At 40.1% G+C, this 22,670-nt stretch overlaps 1 protein-coding gene across 1 annotated transcript in view; it reads right to left on the bottom strand.

Moving 5' to 3' along the window:
* Window positions 1-22,670, bottom strand: part of PTPRB (protein tyrosine phosphatase receptor type B) — a 108,634-nt gene that overhangs the window by 40,034 nt on the left and 45,930 nt on the right. Inside the window, exons 10-18 of the mRNA XM_054718844.1 lie at window positions 19,763-20,029; window positions 17,899-18,162; window positions 13,250-13,513; window positions 12,435-12,698; window positions 10,973-11,236; window positions 8,015-8,284; window positions 3,876-4,139; window positions 2,149-2,412; window positions 860-1,141 (exon numbers count right to left, since the gene is read on the bottom strand). Of these exons, the coding sequence (XP_054574819.1) occupies window positions 860-1,141; window positions 2,149-2,412; window positions 3,876-4,139; window positions 8,015-8,284; window positions 10,973-11,236; window positions 12,435-12,698; window positions 13,250-13,513; window positions 17,899-18,162; window positions 19,763-20,029 (2,403 nt within the window). The remainder of the gene's footprint in view (window positions 1-859; window positions 1,142-2,148; window positions 2,413-3,875; window positions 4,140-8,014; window positions 8,285-10,972; window positions 11,237-12,434; window positions 12,699-13,249; window positions 13,514-17,898; window positions 18,163-19,762; window positions 20,030-22,670) is intronic.

Raw genomic sequence — 22,670 nt, 5'->3', positions numbered from 1 at the left:
CTGAGAAGCTACATTTACTAGGTATTATTGAAAAATAAATACTTGGATTGAGGTTCCTATTCTGAAACACCTTTGTTTCTTTCAGGTTAGTTCATTGATCCCAAAATGCCTTTGAGAAGAAACTGATACATATTTCACTTTTAAAATATTTTTCTCTTCAGGTTTCATAACAATATGTCCTAATTGGTCCCTCTGCTTCTAGTTTGCCCCTTTTAACCTATTCTTTACACTGTACCTAGAGTGGCTTTCTAAAGTACAAATCTCATTATGACATCTTGGCCAAAAATCCTTCAGTGGCTCTGATTGATTGAGGATAAAGTTCAAAGTCGTTACAATGGCTCACAAGACATTTGATGACCTGATTCTCCTAATTGCACCTTTTATGCTCTGGCCAACTAAACTCCTTTCTGTTCCTCTCTCCTTCCTGGTCTTGGGATATTTTAGTCTCTCTACCTGGAATATTCTCTACTTCTTCCCCCATCTCTACCTGGTGGATCTTACTCTTTCCTTAGGTTTTGATTTGGATGTTTCTTCTTCCCATAAGCTCCCTTGCATTGGGTCAATGCCACCACCGTGGGTTTCTATAGTGCCAAATGCTTCCTTCGTCACACCCAAATGAAACTGCTTTTAAAGATGGTACCTCCCACTCGACTGTAAGCTCCGTGAGATTATTTCTTTATTGTTCATTGTTGCTATTATATGAATAAATGAACAAATATATATAATTCTGCCTGAATTCACTCTAACCAATTCCAAATAAAAATGTGGATTTAAACCAAGCCCAGTTGGAATTAGATGTTGTAACACATACTTCCTCCTCATTCCATTTGAGAACCGAGAGTAGCAAAACATGTCATACTTGTCCTCACAGATCCAGAAACTGGTCTGCTGTAGGTCTTCCAGGAGTCTCCGCTGACAGTCTTGACACTGAACTGATAGGATCTCCCTGGACGAAGACCATACACGATGCGTCCCTCTGATTTTCTGTTGCTGTAGGGGTTGAAGACTGTGATTGCGTCTCTGGGTAACCACTGCACCTCAAAGTCGTCGTAGTCTGTCCAGTCTGGTGGTCCCTTCCAGGTAATGGCCAAGGATGTGTTTGCAACATCAGCAAATGACATAAGACTGGGAGGACTTGGGGCTGTATGTAGGAGAGCATGAAAAATCATGTAATCACTTCTATGCCATAACATATGCAGATAAGATAGCTGAGCGACATCAGACATACTTTAAATGTACTTTGTAGGAGGAAATAATATAATAATAGGAGCTTTACTATGTGGAAGACACTGTTCTCAAGTGTTTTATGTACATTTTCTTTCATTTTCATAACCGGAGCTTCCTTACCAGAGTGCTGCCCTGAATGGGTGTGCCCTGAATGGGTTACAAGTGTGCAAAGGTATTGATACTATCATATTTTGAGTTGTGAGGACTAAACCCCACAGATTATGTCCAATTTCAGATGGCCCTGCCCATTGACCCCAGAATGGCACACAGGTATATTAAAGTTATCTATGTGTGCCTAAGAAATTTTAAAAAAATTTAGAAAGCACTGCTCATAGTCACACAATGATGATGTATGTGATTATCACCATTTTATAGACAAGAAAAATTAAGGCTTAGAGATGCTCAATGACCTGCCCAGTTTCACTTAAGTCAGTGGCAGAGTTAAGCTAAGGACCTAGATCATTTTAACCAGTCTGTTTCCTTTATCCACTGTACCACTGTGCTTCCGCGCCGCCCCCCGCTCCCCCCGCCGCCCCCCAGTTCAGGGGTTAGCACATGGCACATCCTTATTGCTTATGTTTCTTCTTATTAAAACCATAATTAAAACATGTCTTTAGCCTTGGCTGGTATAGCTTAGTGGGTTGAGCTTCATCCTATGTACCAAGAGTTCACTGATTTGATTCCCAGTCAGGGCACATGCCCAGGCTGCAGGCTCCATCCCCAGTAGGGGGTGTGCAGGAGGCAGCCGATGGATCTCATCAATGTTTCTCTCTTTCTCCGTCTCCCTTCCTTTCTCTCTAAAATCAACAAAAATATATTTAAAAACAGCAACAACAACAACAAACAAAACAAAACAAAAAACCCACGTCTTTGGAAGCTACTTCCCAGCAATACCTGGCCATTGGCACCTGGGCTTCTTACCTGTTCTGCTCTGCCCTGTGACCTTGTTGCTGAGCTCTCCACTGTGAGTTACCACACACAGGGTGTACTTCCTTCCAGGAACAAGGCCATGAAAACGCCACTCCGTCAGGTCCTTTTCTTTCCAGTTTTCCTTCTTGGTGCCATTGGGATTATAGAGAATCAGCTCATAGAAGTCGAAGTCCCCAGGGGCTGGACTCCAGCTGAACCAGAGACTGTCTGTCATGTTCCGATTGGATCCCTTGAGGTTACTCACAGAGGCTGGGACTGAAACAGAGGGAACGCCCTTACCAAAAACAAAACAGAAACAAAGGCATTTTGGCCCACGGGTGAAAACATGAGCTGCATTGGGCATATGAGTGAATAGCTCCTATTGTAGAGTCAGACCTTGCCTACATTTCAGCTCAATCAGGTTTAGGAGAATGTGGTACAAATTAAAATAGAACAAAACACAACAGGTGGTGACTTTTGTATGCTTGCCGCATGAACCCTAATGGACATATAAAATGAAATAATCAGAAATTATTAATTAAAACTGGCCAAGTAGCTTATACTGAACTCATAAAAGGCCCTAAAAGTGTTCACAGAAGGTTCCAGCCCTTGCAGTCAGGCCCACACCACTGTGGCCGCCGTACCGTAACATCCCTCTCTGAATCTCCACTTCCTCTCCAGCTTTCAGGTTCTCAGTTCTCTCATGCTCTTTCTCACCACTATCTTTATTAACAGTTGCTTCTGCCTTTGTATAAATTGGTTGTGCTGGCACCTGTGCCATGGGTATTTGAGCATCATCATCATTTGAAGAATGAAGACTGTTGTCTCTAGTTAGAGGAACTGGAAGCATTAACCTGCAGAGCAAAGACTGCCCTGGAAATGGTAACACGTAGGCAAGTCTATTCACGGTTTAGGCTCATCTGCTGCTCCGTTTCATTCCCATCAAAAGACAAATGTAGGACTTGTGTTGGGCGCCTGGAATGTGCTCTTCACATGGCTGCCCTCAGGTTTCAGCTGAAATGCCTGCTCTGTCTAGTTTCTTGTCCTGCCAAGTTGTTCCCTGTCACAACGTACTGTTTATTCCCTTCATAGAATTTCAGGTGATCCAAAATCATCTCCCTTTAAAATCTACTGTCCCCAGCCCCTCTCCATCCACTAACGTAGAGCTCAGTGAGGTCAGGGGAGTCATTTGTCTTGTTCACTGTCATATTCCAGCCTTGAGCCCAGTGCCTGGGACACAACAAAAACTAATGTCAAATGAAAAATAATTTTGAATAGAAAAATGAGAGAATAGGCTCAAATGATGGAACAAGAGAAGGTCCAATTTGCAGCCCAGAGAGATGTTTCTCCCTCTCGTTTTCCTGGAACTCTTGGTGTTCACTCCAGTCAGTGCTGAGGTTTTGATTCCCAGCAGTCTTTGCTTATTGGTCCCATTTATAGTTGTCCTTCTCGGGACCTGCCCTCTACTCCATCTCTGTCTTGTAGAAAGAATAAGGGCACAGCTTGGATTATAAATAACCCTCTTGAAAGTAGAGGAACCAGATTCATTTTTTTCCATCAACCTAGGAGGTAAACAAGTGGAGGCGACAGAGCAGAAGCCAGTGCAAAAACTATAATCAAAGATTTAGGGTCAGAAAGCCTGAAGGTCACAAATTTCATATAAAGCTATGCCCTGGGTAGAATAGCGACTATTGTGATCATTTCCCTGCTATTCCTTACTGTGTGGGTCCCGGTCTTACCTGTCCTTCCGAATATGAAAGACTCATTAGACAGCTCCCCACTGTGAGTTACTATCACCATTTTGTACATTCGGCCTTGCAGTAAGTTCTGGAAAGAAAAGCTCTGGACTTGTGGGTCAACTTGAGCTCTGTCCTGAAGAGTTCGATCTGGGTTGTACAGAAAGATGTTGTACCAGTTGAGCTCTCCCTCTGAGGTGGTCCAGGTGAAGGACAGGTGTCTGGTGGAGTTCTCGGTGATCCTCAGGTTGGTGACAGCTGCTGGCACTGGAAACGTCGAGGAGCAAGAGAGTGAGACTGAGTTTTGGCCTGTCCCTGACACAGCCTAGCGTGGCGCCTGGCTGGGCTCACTCAAGCAATAGTTCAAAACACATGGTCCCTGCCTTTCACAAATATTGACCTCATGGAGACACCATAGTAAATACATACATCTAATTATTGATGCTGAAACTGTTCATTTAAAAAACAAAACCACAAAAGAACAAGGAAAATAGGTAATGGGAAAGTATCTTCAAATATATTTTGGGGGGTATGTAATAAATGTTAATCTGACCTGTGTGACTAAATGTCTTTCTAATCTTAAGAGCTATATCAGAGATAAAAAACAAAACCTGTCTCTGAATGCCGTCTGAGAGCTAGGGAATGACCATGAGAGGGAAGGACTGTGGGGAGGAAAGAGTGGGTGGGAAAGAAAGGAAAAGGCAGACAGAAAGAGGAAATCAGAATCAGGGATATAAGAAAGAGAAGCAAGAGGAAAGCCCAAACCATTTTTTAAAAAAGTTCACTTTAGGATTTTGCAATCCCATTTAGTGCTACCTGTTGGTTAAAGCAATCAAATGCCAACAGAAATCACCAGCTTTGAAACGGTTGGTGCAGATGCTTCCTGATTCCACAGAAGTCTTCAGATGCAGGTGGAAACAGACCAGGACATCTGTCTCGGTCTCTCCTGAGTTCTTTTCCCTCCACTGCAAACACCTTCTCAGGCTCTTTTGCTTCCTTCCTCTCCTTACGCCAGGCACTTAAAAGTTGGTTGTCCATGGTTCTATCCTCTGTCCCCTTCATATCTTATAACACTAGCTAAGCAATCATTCTCATCCACTTTATGAATTACTATGGTCTGAATGTTTCTGTTCCCCCAAAATTGTATGTTGAAACCTAACCCTCAAGGTGATGGTATTAGGAGGTAGAACCATTGGGAGGTGATGAGGTCATGAGGGTGACGCCCACATGAACAGGTTTATTGCCCTAAAAAGAGGCCCCAGAGAGCTCTCTCCTCTTTCCATCATGTGAGGACACAATGAGAAAGTGCCATCCATAAACCAGAAAGCAAGCCCTCACAGATACCCAATCTGCTGTTGCCTTGATTTCAGACTTCCAGCCTCCAGAACTGTGAGAAAGAAGTATTTGTTGTTTAAGCCACACAGATTATAGTATTTTTGTTATAGCAGCTTGAAGAGACTAAGATATGGATTTAATTAGAATTTTTATCCAGTTCTCTATCTCTCACTTTTCTGAGCTGGGACCCATATTTTCAATTACCAATAATTACTTCCCTATGAAAGTCATTCAGACATATCAAACTCAGTCCAAAACAGAATCCTCTGTATTCCTCCTTGAAACTCCCTCTTTCTGCTTCTCTCATCTAAATTCATGGCCTATATTCTACCAGACATGCCAGGTAGGAACTCCAGAATCTCCTGTTCCTCCATCTGCTCTCTGCGTAGCCACCAAGTACCATCTTACCTCATGTAGAAATATTTCTTGTCTATATCTACTGTTCTTCATTGAGCTCCTTGCATTAGGTTAGCTTTTGACCCTTAGGATTTCCACAACTGCAATTGTCTCTTGACCTCAATTACCTTTCTGACTACATGTTCTCACTCACTGTGTTCTCACTCACTCTTTTCCAGCTATACTGACCTCTTTTTCCTCCGAAAGGCCAGTCACCTTCCCATCTCAGGATCTTTGCCTGGCCGACTGTTCTGATTGGAGATGCTCTTCCCCAAATAACTGCATGATCCAATTTTCCTTTCTTTCAGATTTTTTACTCAAATGTCACCTTCTTAAGAAAGTCTTTGAGGACTGGACTATCTAAAATTGTAAGCCTCACCTAGCCGGCGTAGCTCAGTGGTTGAGCATCGACCTACGAACCAGGAGGTCATGGTTTGATTCTTAGTCAGGGCACATGCCCAGGGTTGTGGGCTCGATCCCCAGTGGGGCGTGCAGGAGGCAGCCAATCAGTGATTCTCTCTCATCACTGATGTTTCTATCTCTCTCTCCCTCTCCCTTCCTCTCTGAAATAAATAAAAATATATTTAAAAAAATAAAGTAAAATTGTAAGCCTCTAATTCTTTTTTTTTTATTGTTTAAAGTTTTACATATGTTTCCTTTTTCCTTGATTGACACTCCCCCACTCCCACCCCTGAGGGCAAGCCCCCACTGCCCCAGTGTCTGTGTCCATTGGTTATGCTAATATGCACACATACAAGTCCTTTGGTTGATCTCTAACCACCCCCTCCCCTACCATTTGTCTCTGGAGTAAGTCTCTAATTCTTACTATCCCATTTTCTTGATTTTATTCTCTTTTTCTATATTTTTTTCTTCTTTGTTTATTGCCTTTCTTGCCTACTAGAATATAACTTCATGACCATGAGGGTTTGTTTTATTCACTTCTATGTATCCAGCATTTAGAGCAGTGCCTAGCATATAGTAGGTACTCAATAACGAATGAATTAATGAACAGGTCTCCCCAGCCTGGTCTCTTTCCATTCACTCCATCCCCCCACTGTCATCTGGTTTACCTTTCTTAAGGTACAAAACATTCACTCTCTGACTGAAAAACTTTTATTGCTTCTTCACTGCTTATAACAGTGGTCAGCAAACTGCGGCTTGCGAGCCACATGCGGCTCGCGAGCCGCTGTTTGCCGCTCTGTTGACTAATGAGTTTGCTGACCACTGGCTTATAAGATGAAAAGTAAGCTCCTGGGGAAGGCGTACCAGGTACTGTCTAACCTGGCCCCATCCTGCCTTTCTAGCCTCACTCCCCATCCTGCAACACACACCTCAGCCCTCCATAAAGCCTCACTGTTGCTTCTCACACCTCTGTCTTGGCGCGGGATAATCTGTCTGCACATGGTGTCAGGGTGTCTGTCTGCCTCCTCTCCCTGGGGAGTACTGTTTCATCCTTCATGACAATACTGAAATGTCATTCTTACAAAGACTTCCCAATTCCATCCAACCCCAGCCTCCCCTTTATGTCCGACATTCCTCTCTTACCCAACACCCTTATCACAATGCATTGTTATTATTTTTCCATGGTCTGTCTCGCCCAGTGATCAGTCAGCTCTTCCAGGACAAGAACTATGCCTAATTCATCTTCATGAATCTTTCACCATCACCCCCCTTTCAGACACAGGTCCTCAATAAAGAAGTAGTCAGTTAGACCAGAGCTGCCTGAGTAATGGCTTCCAAAGATGTCCCTGTCTTAATCCCCAGAACCTATGAATTTATTACTTATGTGGCCAAAGGGACTTGGTGGGTGTGATTAAATTAAGGATCTTGAGATGGAGAGCTTATCCTGGATTATCTGGGTGGTGACCAATGTAATCCCAAGAGTCCAATATGGAAGAGGGAGACAGAAGAGTAAAGAAGGAGATCTGGTGACAGGCACAGAAGGCGGGGTATTACCACTGCTGGAAGGAAGCCATGAGCCAAGGAACCTGAGTGACCTCTAGAAGAGATGAGGGCGGGAATAGATTCTCCCCTGAAGTCTCTAGAAGAAACACAACCCTGCTAACACCTTGATTTCACCCCATAAGACCCATCTTCAGATTCTGACCTCCAGAGCCATAATATAATAAGTTGATACTGTTTTAAGATGCTAAATCTGTGGTAATTTACCATAGCAGCCTTAGGGAACTAATAGAAACAGTTTTCGTGAAAAATCTAAATTGGAGTATGGTGGGCTGAAAATGGTGTCCACAGGCCAGCTGATGTGGACGTGGTCAATCATGTCTCCATTCCTATGGTGTCAAGAAATATATGTGATCTCCCCATGTTGCTTCATCCCTCTGAGGCTACTGTTCTCAAGGAATAGCAGACAAGGAGCTATCTCACACAAAACAGCAGGCTGTGGGAATTACCTGTTCGGCCTTCTGTCTGGGCTTCCTTGCTAAAGAGGCCTCCGCTGACAGTGAGGATCTGTATCTTGTATTTCTTTCCTGGTGTCAGGTCTTCAAATTTGTGCTGCTTCGTGGTGGCGGGTTTTGATGTGTTACTCAGAAGAATCCCATTTTCATTTAGAAGTAGGATATCATATCTTTCTGCCACGCCAACGGCTTTTTGCCAACTTACTATTAAGGAATGACTGCTGTATACATTGTCTGCAATTATTCCCTGGACAGATGCTGGGACTGCAAAGGAAGAAAAGAAGCAGGTTTCATCATTTAGGATAAAGTAACCAGCTGAGAAAAAGTCTCCGACAGCAACTGCAGATAGAAGATGATGCCTCATTATTGCATTGACACTTTCCATGTGCCCTTAGGAGAAAATATTTCTTGTCCTGAATTATCTATAGTACTGCTTTGATTTTTCCATTTCTTTCTGTGAATTTAGACAGGTTCTTGAAGTCAAACAAGTAGAATAATTCATAGAAGTGACACTGATTAATATGCAGAGTGATGTATATGTATTTTTCTAGAGAGTGCAAGAATGCTGAACAAATTTACCTTCAATGAATATAGTTTGGAATATATAGTTGCTTGTTTGGACATTTATTCCAAAGATTAATTCAAGTCAAAGCTTCAAGCCTTGACCTAAGTAGTAGTATATAATAGTGTTTGTACTGTGGCTCTTGATGTGAAAGGCAAAACAGTGTTATTTGTTAATATTATTTTCTGTCTTAGGCTCCTATTTCAGACCTGTCTTCTATTTTTGCAAATAACATCTCTCTCTCTGGATGTTCCACAGATGTCCAACTCTCAAGATGCCTAAATTGGACTCTTCATCTCCCTCCCATAAGTTCCTTACTGTCCTTTGATTCTATCTCTTGGCTAAGTCAGAAACTCTTACCCTTCTACATATAATTAATCATTAATCTTATAATTTCTGTCTCTTAAATCTTATTTCTCTTGGATCTCTCTACTTCTCACCTTGTCTGATACCACTACTCTAAGACAATGTCATCTCTCTCATACATTATTACAAGTCACTTGACCAGTCCCTTTGATTCCTTACCTCTCAGTTTCAAACTACACGTGTATCTAGCATATTCTCATAGTACACCCATAATGATGACCCTTCAATGGCTCTCCATAATTCTAAACACCTTCACAAGGCATACAAGGCCCTTCACCATTTTATTTGTCTACTTCCTTGGCCACATGGCTCATATTCTTTATTCTAGCATACTGAACAGTGTAAGGGTCCCCAGTGTGCCAAGGTTTTGCTTCATCAGGATGACTTCTTAGTGTCTGTTTAACTCCTGGAAGCCTTCCCTAGCCCTTCCTGTTTGCTCCTAGAGTACCCCATATTCATTTTTATTTTAGCACTGACCATGTTATACCGTCATTGCCTTTTTACTTCTGGGTCTCCTTCACTAGATTATAAGTTTCTTGAGGTCAAGGGCATTATCTTGCTACTGAATTCCCATTTTCTAGCACAGTGATTGACACATGGTGGGAAATATGTCAATTGGAGACATAGTAAGGCTCAGGCCCCACAACTAAATAAATGGTTATGAGAAAGAAAGACACCTAAGAGGTAATGTGTCACAGTAGAGAGCGCATGAGGTTTGGAGACAGACAGATCTAGATTTGAAATATAGCTCTAGATCTTATTACATGTATTTAGATAATGTTTCATAAACTTTCTAACCTTACTTTCCTTATTGTTAAAGTAGAGATGATGATCTTCTACCAGGAAGTGTGACTAGAGATAATTTTAAACTAGAGGCCCGGTGCACGAATTTGTGCATGGGTGGGGTCTCTTAGCCTGGCTGATGATTGAGGCCTATCAGGGGGTCCACTGACCAGGGGGAAGGACCTGGGAGGTTGGCTGGCTGGCCCCCCCGATCAGGGCCTATCAGGGGAGGATGGCTGGCAGGGGGCAGGGACTGTGAGAGGTTGGCCGGCCAACCCCTCGATCAGGGCCCAGAGGGAGGGCTGCAGGAGGTTGGCTGGCTGGAGTGGGAGGAGCCGCGGGAGGTTGGCTGTGGGAGTGCACTGACCACCAGGGGCATCTCCTGCATTGAACATCTGCCCCTGGTGGTCAGTGCACATCATAGCGACTGGTTGACCGCTTGTTCTGATTGTTTGGTCATAACAGTCACTTAGGCTTTTATATATATACTAGAGGCCCAGCGCACAAAATTGTGCACAGGTAGAGTCCCTAAGCCTAGCCTGCAATCAGGGCCATCTTCCGCCTGCTCACCAGTCCCCAGTCCCACCTGGCCGCCACCCACCCCACTGCCACCCACCCCAGTTCCCCGTTCGCCATCCTGCGATTGAAGCCTGAGGGCAGCGGGGGAGGGACCGAGAGGTGGTCAATGCACCTCACAGCGACTGGTCAAGCGGTCATTCCAGTCGTTACGCCGTTATGGTCGCTGGGCTTTTATTATATAGGATAGATGTCTGGCATGTAGCAGGTGCTTGCAGGTGATTTTTGTTTTGAAAGTAATATATTAATAGTGATAGTAATATAAGTAAACATATACATTATTCATGGATTTATTACTTGTTCTTTAGCTATCACAAGTGAAGTAGATGGCATAGGTATATTTTTTCTTAAAAAAGAATTTTGAGAAAGGGATAATATTTTGAAAAATGCATAATTATAGAAGTCTGCTTGTTAAAATTTTAAAGCCTTTAGCAAGTTAAAAAATTTATTCATATGATTTGGTTCCTAATTACCTTTCATTTGTTTTGAAAATCTCCAATAAGAAAGAAAAATGCAAAGAAATATGAGAAAGGCTCTTAAAACCGTATTGAATTGTACAAATTTAGGTGGCTTTAAATTTGGGTATTTTTGATTTGTGAGTTACTAAGCACATCCATTGTCCCATTATGGAGAGCAATTCGGCCCTTCTCCAGGTGGATGCTTACCTGTCCGGCCGAGCGCGTCTATCTGGTTCCTCAGGGACCCGCTGACTGAGGCAACCACAATCTGGTACTGCTCTCCAGCCTCCAGTCTGTGGAACGTGTGCTCAGAGATGTGCTTGGGGATAGTCTGAGATTCAACCTTTTGGTTCTGCCTGAATGCGGACACTGTGTAGGAATCAACATCGCCCCCACCAGGAGTCCAGTTCACTGTCAGGCTATCTGTCGCCCCGTTGGGAGAGACGTGAATATTTTTAACAGTGCTAGGAACTGAAAAAGAAAATAAATTAAAAAGTCATCACTTAAGAGAATGAATTGTGGGAATTTCAACCAAAGTTTTTGTGCTTCTTATGTTCTGGCATCTACTGAAAGCATACACATAGAAAAAACTGGTATCAATTTACCATCTTTCTCTGACTCTTCTGCCTGAACTGAAGTTAATGAGGGAAGTCTAGAGTGGCATCTCAGCCAGTGAGTAGAAGTGAACGATGCCAGTAATAGAGCAAGGGGCTAGATTGCCTTGGTCCAAGTCCTGGTTTTCTCATTCACCAGCTTGGGACTATAGGCAAATTGCTTAACCTCTGTAAGGTTGTTTTCTCATCAGAAAAATGGTAATAATAATAGCAACCACCCCATAAAGTTGTGAGGATTGAACAGAATGTATGTGTAAGGTGCTTTGCTGTGGGTCTGGTTCATAGTAAACTGTTAATAAACATTAACTATTATAGCAGCACTACTAATAAATTTCCAAAGAAGTGATCCCCAAGCAACAAAGATATTTACACTTACAGTACAGTTGACCGTTGAACAAGGTAGGGGTTAGGGGCACTGACACTCCCCCTTTCTTATGCAGCTGAAAGTGTGCATATAACTTTTGATTCCCCCAAAATTTAACTGCTAGTAGCCTATTATTCATTGGAAGTCTTACCAATAACATAAACAGTTGATTAGCTCATATTTTGTATGTTATATGTATTATATACTATATTACTATAATAAAGTAAGCTAGAGAAAAATATTAAGAAAATTGTAAGGAAAATAAAATACATTTATAGTACTTACTGTATGTATCGATACCGTAAGTTTATGCCATCTGTTCACAAGATGAATTGTCTAGTTGTCAGCACCTACATCAATACTGTCTTATGTGACACAAAACACTGTAAATGTTATACATACTACTAAGAATAGACATCAGAAATGAGAAAATAATGTGAAAAAATAATATTATTTACAGGTGTAATGATTCATTCATTGATAATGAAGAAGCAGAAATACGATGGTTTTAGAGTAGCCTAGAATAACAGATATCACTGCTTCATGGTAGTAAGAAAATAAAAAATTTTTCCAATATATTTATTGAAAAATCTGCATATAAATGGATCCACGTAGTTCAAACCTATGTTGTTCAAGGGCCAACTGTACACTGCTATAACTAGTCAGGTTCAAGGTGCATATTTCCAATTACCCGTGAAGCCCTCGATGAAGGCTGACTGCTGTACATCTCCACTGATCGTCAACACGAGAATTTTATACTGGCGCCCTGCTGTTAGGGAGGTGAAGCGATACTCGGTTGCGGTATTTCCAAGGTGAAAAGAAGGAAATACTTTCATGTCATTGAAGAGCAGTTGAATCTCATACTGGTCGACATCCCCATCAGCTCGTGACCAAGTCACGAGAAGGTCTTCAGTGCTCCTATTCCGCAATGTTAGATCCTTAACAGGCTCTGGGACTAGGGAGGAGTATTAGAAGACACTTCAGGAAAATGACTGATCAAAGTTTACCTACACAATAATTTATGAATCACATTCAAGGCACTGGTAAACATCTCCCTTGCCCACATAGGCCACTTAAATTACTTCATGCATAATTAAACAAGAAAAATTGAAAAGCAACTGCTAAAATTGTAGTTATTTTCCTGACATAAATCTTATATGCTAAATGTTGGTGGAATCTAATTGTAAAATGAGTTATGACCTCAATCATAAGATAAAACAAAATGTCCAGAACTTTAAATGTCACAGTGCACAATGCAAGAGGACAGAGAAGAAAAATGGGACATTTGGCCCTCTTGCTTGCCAAGTGTACTTGCTTTTATCTTCCAATAAATCTCCTATAATTGTAGGCCATGGCTGGGCTAAACGCTGTTAGCTCTGAGTGAGACTTACTGGGAATGTAATTTATTGATAACTAAGTAGAGAAAATTCAAGGTTCAGATAAATTATTTACTTAGTGACATTCAAGACCCAACCGACCATCAAATTTTGCAGTCTTCCCACTTACTTGTTCTGCCATTCCCTTGTTCGCTGGCTTCGTATTGTCCACTCTTCGTACTAACGGTGACACTGTACAACCGTCCAGGAACTAGCTTAACAAACACACACTCATTTTCAGACTTGGGGATGCTTTTCGTTTGAATGAAGTTGTTTTTGTTTTTAATGGTGACTTCGTAGTGATCCAAGTCTCCTGTGGCATGCACCCAGGATACCTTTAAATAGTCACTCCTGGCCGAGTTGCTAATACTGACTCCCTGGACCTTGTCAGGCACTGAAAACAGAAGAGAGAACTGCTCAAGATTTACTGATTCTTAGTGAGCAATTGATCACAGATGACAACCTGGGACAACATGAGAAAGTGAGGAGATTTTTATTGTGTGCATTTTAAATAAAAGTCTTAGACCTTTAAATCACACATTTCTGAAGGGAAAAGACTGTTACACGTTGGAATGATTAAATGGATTTTTAAAAAGAATCTGATGAATTAATTCTAATCCTGTTTTTAGCCTACACAGAATGTCATGTACAAAACAGAACATTAAACATGGTAACTGATTGTTAATATGAATGATGGCGATGATATTAGTAATTTCAACATACCTTGGTGATTCAAGACATGATAAAAAGTCACCAAGAAGAGTATAAACAATCCAAAAGAAAAGTGGAAGAGGAAACACATATGATTAATTAATACATGAAGATATGTCCAACATCATTGGTGATCAAGGAAATATAAGCCCGGGCCATGGAAAAATATATCTTAAATAGATTTGATTGGTAAAATTAAAAAGCCTAATAAAACCAAATGTGAGAGAGAATGCCCATCCATAGGAGATTAGATGAATGAACTGGTATATAGCAGTCATAATTAATTTATTCTTAACTCAAAACACAAAAAATATAGATTTCTTGCTCTTAAGATTAAAACACAAAATCTGAATGACTCTTATCAATATACTATTAAGTTAAAAAGACCGAAGTCCCAAAAGATTATATACTTCATAAAATATACATTTTTTATGTTAAAACAACTGAAAATTTAAAAACTTATAATTTTAGAACAACAAATAATAAAATATGCAAGGTGGGAAGCAAGAAAGATGAAAATTGGAGTCAGGTTGATGGTTATCTTGGGATCGACTAGTAAAGTGGAAATCACCTTATCTGACATATTAGTGTCAGGTTTCTAGTTTTTATTTCAGGTACATATTAACTTATTAAAATTTCTGTCTAAATTAACTTAACTGCCTAAAAATAAGAACCAAGAATTATGATTAATCCAATTTTGCGCACCTGAGATATCCCCCCTGCCCCCATAAATATATAAACAAAAATACAATTCTGTGTACCTGTGGTTTTTTTCTCAAATGATCAATCAATAAACACTTGTCAACAGGAACAATTTAAAATCTGTATTTAGAGCATAATATTAAGGGTATTCTAATTTATCCTTTGGGCTGTATTTTAACTCAACAGTAGGTCATTACTATGTGGCTATAACTGGATATTATAAATATATAAGGAGCACTGGAAAGAGGTATGAACTCAGATCCAGAGTACTAAACTTGTACTAGCATGTCTTTTAGGTCTGTGTGGCCTCTCTGTGTTTGGTAAATCAGGATTTCTGCTCTGGCCACATGCCCAGCCTATGTCCAAGTCTTCTCTTCCACTTGTGTGCGAGAGAGGTATCTCATTAAATGTCAGTATTTTGGCATCTAAGCTACATTTTTCATGATGTTTCTCACACCTACAAGTTGCACTACTATCCTTTGTTGGCTTATGTGTACTGGTTAGTTTTTGTATTGGAATAAATCTCACCACAGATAGGTATGCTTTTTTCAAGATATTTACCTGAAACCAATGACAGTGTTGCTAGAATTTAGTTATCACAGAGTTAAGGAGGAGAAATTCTGAAGTGATGTTGAATGCATGGGTTAAGAAAGGTCAATGATCCAAGCAATTTATTGAAGGCAAAGCAACTATTATTGAAAGAAACATCAAGCTGAATACCATGCTAAGGCAATAAGGGGCTCTCCAGGTGGAACTGGAGGTAATGTGTGAGACTCGCCTTGCTGCACGGTGAGCTGATGTGATACAGAATTAGAAATATTGATATTTTCATCCGAAATGTAGAACAAGAACATTAGAAAAGGAAAAGGACACTGAGACAATCAGCTCAAATCAACAAGACAGTAGCTCAGACATGACTCTCCAGTTGAACTGATTTGTCAGCATTAATGGTTTGCCTTGATTAGTCGTGCACCAAATCCAAGTTCATGCTGGTGCAGCACCCTCTTTTTTCAAGAAGGTGCTTTGAAAAAAGAATCATTTTTTGTGTGTTTAAAAACAATCTTAGCAAAAGGCCTTGCAATGTAAAGATCAGATGCATAGGAAACATTCATGAATTGATACTGAGGGGAAGCAAGGAGTTAGTCGTTGGTTGGCATATCCTTTAATTTTTGGTGATTTTTTAGGCTCCAAGTTGATCAATATAAGACACTAACGTCAGGCTGCTTTGTGAATGGAAATCTGCTTTTTCAGGTTTAAGATATTATTGTGATTATCAGTATATTTAGATTTTTAAATCATTTGAGGGTAGGGAATATCTCTATATCCCTGACTAGTGCTTTCAGGGATCGCAAGATGTAATGGAAATAGTGCTGGAGGCAGGTTGAACTTGACTACTGGTCAACCATGTGACTATGGAGAAGCCAGTTTCTCTCTGAGACTTTATCTCCAACTGAGATGGGATTAGATTGTCCAGCAAACACTTTCAAAGCTAGCATGATCTAACAATGTGAATCAGTGGTTCTTGATCCTTTTTGAGGTCACAGAAATTATGAGAATCTGAAAGAAATCATGCACTCCCCCCCCCCCCCAAATGTACATACCTTCCCTATCCCCAACAACTTCAGGGACGATTTCTGGGATTACTGCATTACTAAAGTCTACACATGGAGCACCAGGTGAAAATCCCTGATCTAAGTGAATTCTGATTCATCAAACATTTGAGTGCCTACTAGATTCAGACCATGTGTGAAGTCATAGGATATTGGTAATTGTTCCAGATCCACATAGAAAAACTGACATTTTAAAATGAAAATATCAACTCATAGCTCAGCAGGAAAGATTTGACAAATATTAATGTCAACCTTAAGCAGAAATCTCAGATGTAAACCCCAGGAAGCAAAATCATATTGTGGCCCTGGCCCATGTGGCTCAGTTGGTTGGCATCGGCCCCAGCACCAAAATGTTGCTGGTTCAATTCCCAGTAGAGGGCCTGCAGGAGGCAGCCAATCGATGCTGTGTTCTCACATCGATGTTTCTCAATCTCTCCCTCTCCCTTCCTCTCTAAAAATCAACAAACTATTCTTTAAAAAAAAAAAAGTATATTGGGGAAATGCTAGCTGTTTAAATTTAGTTCTTTCCAGCACAGCAGAAACTTGGCATTCATTGCCTTTGCTAAAATTTTGTTCCTGGTCCCAGAACTATAAACGTTCACATTTTCACCCTGTGTAAAAAAGGATGAACAGTGGTCTTGACCAACAGACATTTCAGGAAGGATTTCAGGATGAAAAACTTAGTAGAGAAAGATAAATATCACATGATCTCTCTCATTTGTGGAATCTAATGAACAACATAAACCGATGAACAAAATAGATCCAGAGACAGAGAAGCATTGAACAGACCATCAAACCTCAGAGGGAAGGCGGAGGGTAGGGGTTGGGGTGGGGTAAGAGATCAACCAAAGGACTTGTATGCATGCATATAAGCATAAACAATGGACACAGACAGTAGAGGTTGAGGGCATGTGCTGGGGGGTGGGAGCAGTCAGGGAGGGATCAATAGGGGGGAAAAAGACATATATAATACTTTAAATAATAAAGAATCTAAATTTAAAAGAAAAAAGAATTTAGTAGGCTCTGGAGTCATTCAAAACTGGGTTTAAATCTAGGATTTTAAATGCACTGGCTAGTTAACAAGTTAAACAGTAGCCAAGTTACTTAACCTTAATTTTGGTTTCCTGATCTCTAAAATGGGAATAATAACCCTATCCAGTTTGGCTCAGAGGTAGAGCTTCGGCCCTTGGACTGAATGGTCGTGGGTTTGATTCCGGTCAAGGGCATGTACCTCGGTTGCAGGCTCCATCCCTGGCGTGTGCAGGAGGCAACCAATCAATGTGTCTCTCGCACATTGATGTTTCTCTCTCTCTGTTTCTCCCCCTCCCTTCCACTCTCTTTAAAAATCAGTGGGAAAAAATATCCTCGGGTGAGGATTAACAACAACAAAATAAAAAATAAATAAAATGGGAGTAATAATAACAACTATTACCTCAATAAAGAATTTTTAAGGGTTAATGTAGTTAATAAATATAAAGTCAGAGTCTAGCAACCAAAAAGTACTCTCTAAACAGAAAAACCTGTTACTGTGTTTGAATATAATATGAATTCTAGCCATGAAAGTATTGTTCATCTTACTCTGACGGTAATTTCTCCTCACATAGGTGTTTCTTAGGTCAAAATATGATGACTCTGTGACAATTTTGTGACCTCAATGGCTTTTTCTCCCAGGTTTACAGAAATACTGCAGATCTAAGATGTCTGAGCCACATAGTAAGCTGGCTCTTTTCGAGCCTGTACCTTCTCATAGACTTACCGGTCCGATCTTGGCTGAAGGAATGATTTTCATACTTCCCACTCCTTGTAGTTATGGTCACATCGTAGAGGCGGCCAGGGATGAGGGAGCTGAAGGAGCATTCGCTGACGGACTTGGCGATAATGAGGGACTGAACCGCCTTGCCACCATGAGACAGGGTCACTACATAGTTATCCACTTCTCCAGGAGCCGGCAGCCAGGATATGCCGAGGTAGTCATTGCGACCAGAATTGTTTACCGTTACTCCACTCACACTGGAAGGGACTAGGATTTTAAAAGGGGGAGAATATTTTAAAAAGAAAAGCACAATCAAAAGTTTGAGTCATTTATCATGGTCACAAAAAACAGTGTGAACTCAGGAGATCAAATCTGATTATAAGAAAGAGGTTAAGACGTGCTCTGGAAGCTGAGTGCTCTCACATCAGAAGGCAAACCAAAATGAAAACGCAAGGAAACCTTTTGGATGCTAGTAAGCCTGCAACCCTGGCATGTGCCCTGACCAGGAATTGAACCATGACCTCTTGGTTCATGGGTCAACACTCAACCACTGAGCCGTACAGGCTGGCTGGCGGGGCCCTACTGCATTTTTATTGTGTAGCTGTTCATAAAGTATTTTAAGTGGAGGCATTTTGATGTAAATGTGTCAGGATGTTCCCTCTGTAGGAAAGGGAACAAACATTCTAACAATCCAAATGAAAGAGTTTGAATCAAACTCATCAATAATGATGACTGAGTAAAACGGTAAAGAATGCAATCGCTTTGCTAGAAAGCTTAGGCTTGGGCATAGCTTTGATCTTCTTGTGATGAATTTATTTATTCCTGGGGAGTCTAATAACTAACACAACCCGAGGTGTGTTTTTTTTTTTTTCTCTTTGCAAAGTATTTCCTGCCCTCTAGTGGCAAAAACAAACAAACCTAGAATCCTCTCCTGGAATCAACAAGTCTGGCCATTGGACCAGCTGTGGTCAGAAAGAGCTATTGTGGTGAGAATGGCCTTTCTGGTGTCAACCATAATCATTGGCTTATTTTAACTGAGGCTGAGTGCCACAGACATTCACTGAGAGCTTATGATCCACCAAGTATACAAAATGGAAAAGATGTGGATGCCCTTCAGGAGTTCCCTGGCTAGAAGTAGTTTGCAAATTATTAACAGTGGTATTGTATCAGAAGTTAGTGTACAGTAAATAGTACTGCCCTTGATGGCTATCAGAATAAAGTCCTATAGTATATACAAATTGCATGACTGTTTTCATCATCAGTTAATTAACTTCAGCTAAATATCTACATATATAAAAGCTTAAGCGACCGTTAAGACCAGTTGACCGAACGACCGGTCGCTATGACATGCACTAACCACCAGGGGGCAGATGCTCAATGCAGAAGCTGCCCTCTGGTGGTCAGTGCGCTCCCACAGCCAACCTCCCACAGTCCCTGCCCACCCCCCGCCCCCCGGCCAGCCCGGCCCGATCGGCCCTGATCGGGTCTGGGCGATATGTCCCCAATTGGCTCCAATCGCTGGTCAGAACAAGGGACCCTACCCATGCATGAAATTGTGCACTGGGCCTCTAGTTTTCATATAACTGTCAATATCAATTCATCATGTATAATGGATGAGATTTGGCATCAAATGACTATCATGTCATCACAAAGGTTTTTCGGAGTTCTGTCACTTATTGGAGATTTTAGAAAATTTAGAATTCATTGTCTCCTACCCTCATCCTGCCAGCCCCCCATTTCCATTCCTGGAAGAGCAACATGTACCTTCTGGATGGTACCAAAACTTGGCTTTTAGGAAGATCTGAAATTAACCTGTTTATGGAATATTTTAAAAATGGAACTCTGGAGGTCCATGTGCTCTTCTTACCTGTCCTTCCTTCCACCACCACTTGTCGGGAAGAAATCCCTCCGCTTACTGTTGTTACCACCACGGAGTAGAGACTGCCTGATTTGAGGGAGTGGAAGCTGTATGTGCTAGTCTCACTGGAGACGCTTTCATTTTTGATGACCACGTTTTCATGGATGAGTAAGACTTGGTAGAACTCTGTGTCTCCCACTGCCTGGGTCCAGTTAGTAAAGAGGCTGCTGGTTGTCCCTTGGTTGGCCACATGCAAGCCAGTCACTTGGGCAGGCACTAAAGCAGTAGACAGAGAGAGGGAAAAACAGATGATACTTAGTCACCCTAAGGAAGTGTAATAAAAATAAGTAAAATATGGAGACAGTCCTGAAGATGCGCGCATATATATATATATATATATATATATATATATATATATTTGTTATAGACTCTCAGCTCTATTTCCTGTAGCATATGGCAAACTACTCCCCCACAGAGACTACACTATTATGAAAAAGCTGCCTATGTGGGAAATCAAAATTATTTTGGATCCAAAGATGAGATGACACCATGCCTATTAAACAGTTTTGATTTAAAATTTTCAATAATGAAAGGCTGCTGTTTTTGAAGATTGCTTACTTAATGTGATATATATCTGCCCTTATCCCATTAGAACTGAAAGCCACACCATCTACCTGAGCTGATGGTTGTTATGGCTGGTACTGGGAAATCCCTTCAACCTGATGATTAGGTTGTAGTCTAGAAAACCGGTTAATTCTTTACTGGCACATTTTCAAGAGAACTTTTATTAGTATACATGAAAATGTTACAATAACCTAAATTATATTGTCATGTAATAATAATAACTGCTGTGTGCCAGTTATAGGCTCTATGCTTTATAGAGATTATATTGTGTGATACTCAAAACTCTATTAAGTTCATTTTAAGTCCCTTTACTGAGGAGGAAACCAAAGATCATAATATATAAGTAATTTAGTCTATATTATAGTGCTAGCAAATAATTTGGGGTTCAAATCCTGATCTGTCTAACCTGTGAACCTGAGCCCTTTTCCTAATTGGTACCTACTGTGATTTCTAGTCTATCCACTGACATATCTCTCACACAAATCTTGAAGTTGGCACTTAATCAACATATATCTACTCTGTGCCTCTTCCCTGAATTATGATAATCAAAGCAATTGACCCTGGCACAACTCTTCTCAGAATTCATTGACTTTTTGGATTCAGATACAAACATACTTATTAAACAATATTATTTTGGTCAAAAGGTACAAATTTCCAGTTATAAGATAAATAAACACTAGGGAAGTACAATATGATGACTATAGCTACACTGCTATATAACATATAGGAAATTGGATGAGAGTAAATTCTATGAGTTCTCATCACAAGGAGAATATATTTGTCCTGTATATTGTATCTACAAGAGAAGATGGATGTTAGCTGAACTTATTGTGGTAAACACTTCATAGTATATGCAAATCAATCCATCACACTATATGCCATAAACTTATAGTAATGTATGGCAATTGTTTTTCAATAAAGCTAGAAAAAACATTAATATACATGATCAGAAGATTCAATTTTAATTCCAAATTTAATGTGTAAAGCAAAGGAATTAATATGTCAAAACAATTTTGAAAAAGAAGAACAAGAATAGAGGACTAACATCATCTAATGTCAAGACTTACTAGAACGCGACAGTAATGAAGACAGTGTGATACCGGCAAAAGGACAGACACATAGATAAAGAGAACAGAATTGAGAGTCCAGAAATAGAATAACACATGTATAGTCAATTGATTTTTTACAGAGATTCAAGGGCAATTAAGTAGAAAAAGGATAGTCTTTTAATAAATAGGGCTGGAATTATTAGATGTTCATATGCAAAGAATTAAACATCAACCCATATATCACACACATATAAAATTTAACTCAAAAAAATTACATATCTAAATTTAAAACCTAAAACTATAAAAACTTTTAGGAGAAAATCTTTGTGACTTTATCTTAAGCAAAGCAAAACTTTCTTAGATATGATATCAAAAGCATGACCTGTGAAAAAACCTTATAAATTAGACATGAAAATAAAAAGTGTATATTCTGTAAAATATACTAATAAATTAATGAAAAGACAAACCACAGACTGGGAGAGAACATTTCAATGAACATTTCTGACTAAGGGCTTATACCTGGAATAAAGAATTCTCAAAACTCAATTATAAGAAACAAACATGGACAAAATATTTGAAAATATCTTCTTCCCCAAAGAAGATAAATGGATGGTAAATAAGTGTATGAAAAGATGCTCAAAACCATTAGTTATTAGGGAAAGGCAAACTGAAAACATGAAACACAACATGAAAACATGAAATACATACAACAACAACAACAACAAAAAAACCTGGTGAGGATAAGGAGGAACTAGAAATCTCATACATTGTTGGTGGGGCTGTAAAATTTTACAATGACATTGGAAAACAGTTGCTTACAAAGTTAAACATATACTTACCATATGATCCAGCACTGTAAGCGGTAGGAATAATTAAAATGATCCTAACTCTAAAACAATGTCTTGGACTTCCATTTCTGATAGGATGATGAAGCCCCCCTCCCCATCAACACAACTACATGTAGTGAATAAAACACAAATATGTAAATGCATAAATGAGTTGTCAAGAAGGTAAGAAATTCTCAGAGACCTAAAAGTAAGTCATAAAGAGGTAACTGGATAACTGAAGTAGACTTTCATCCTGAAGTCATCTTTTAAACATACATTTAAGCTTTGACTTTATAGCTTTGCAGGATCTACAAAATAGGAGGCAAAGTGTAGGACTTTCCCAGCTGAGGAACCTCGTAACATTAGAATCCTGAAATGTTGTATTCTAACTGTAAATGAAATAAATATTCCATTTTT

This window comes from Eptesicus fuscus, chromosome 7 (genome assembly GCF_027574615.1).
Source record: "Eptesicus fuscus isolate TK198812 chromosome 7, DD_ASM_mEF_20220401, whole genome shotgun sequence".
Taxonomy (NCBI): domain Eukaryota; kingdom Metazoa; phylum Chordata; class Mammalia; order Chiroptera; family Vespertilionidae; genus Eptesicus; species Eptesicus fuscus.
This window is presented reverse-complemented; position numbering and strand designations above follow the sequence as displayed.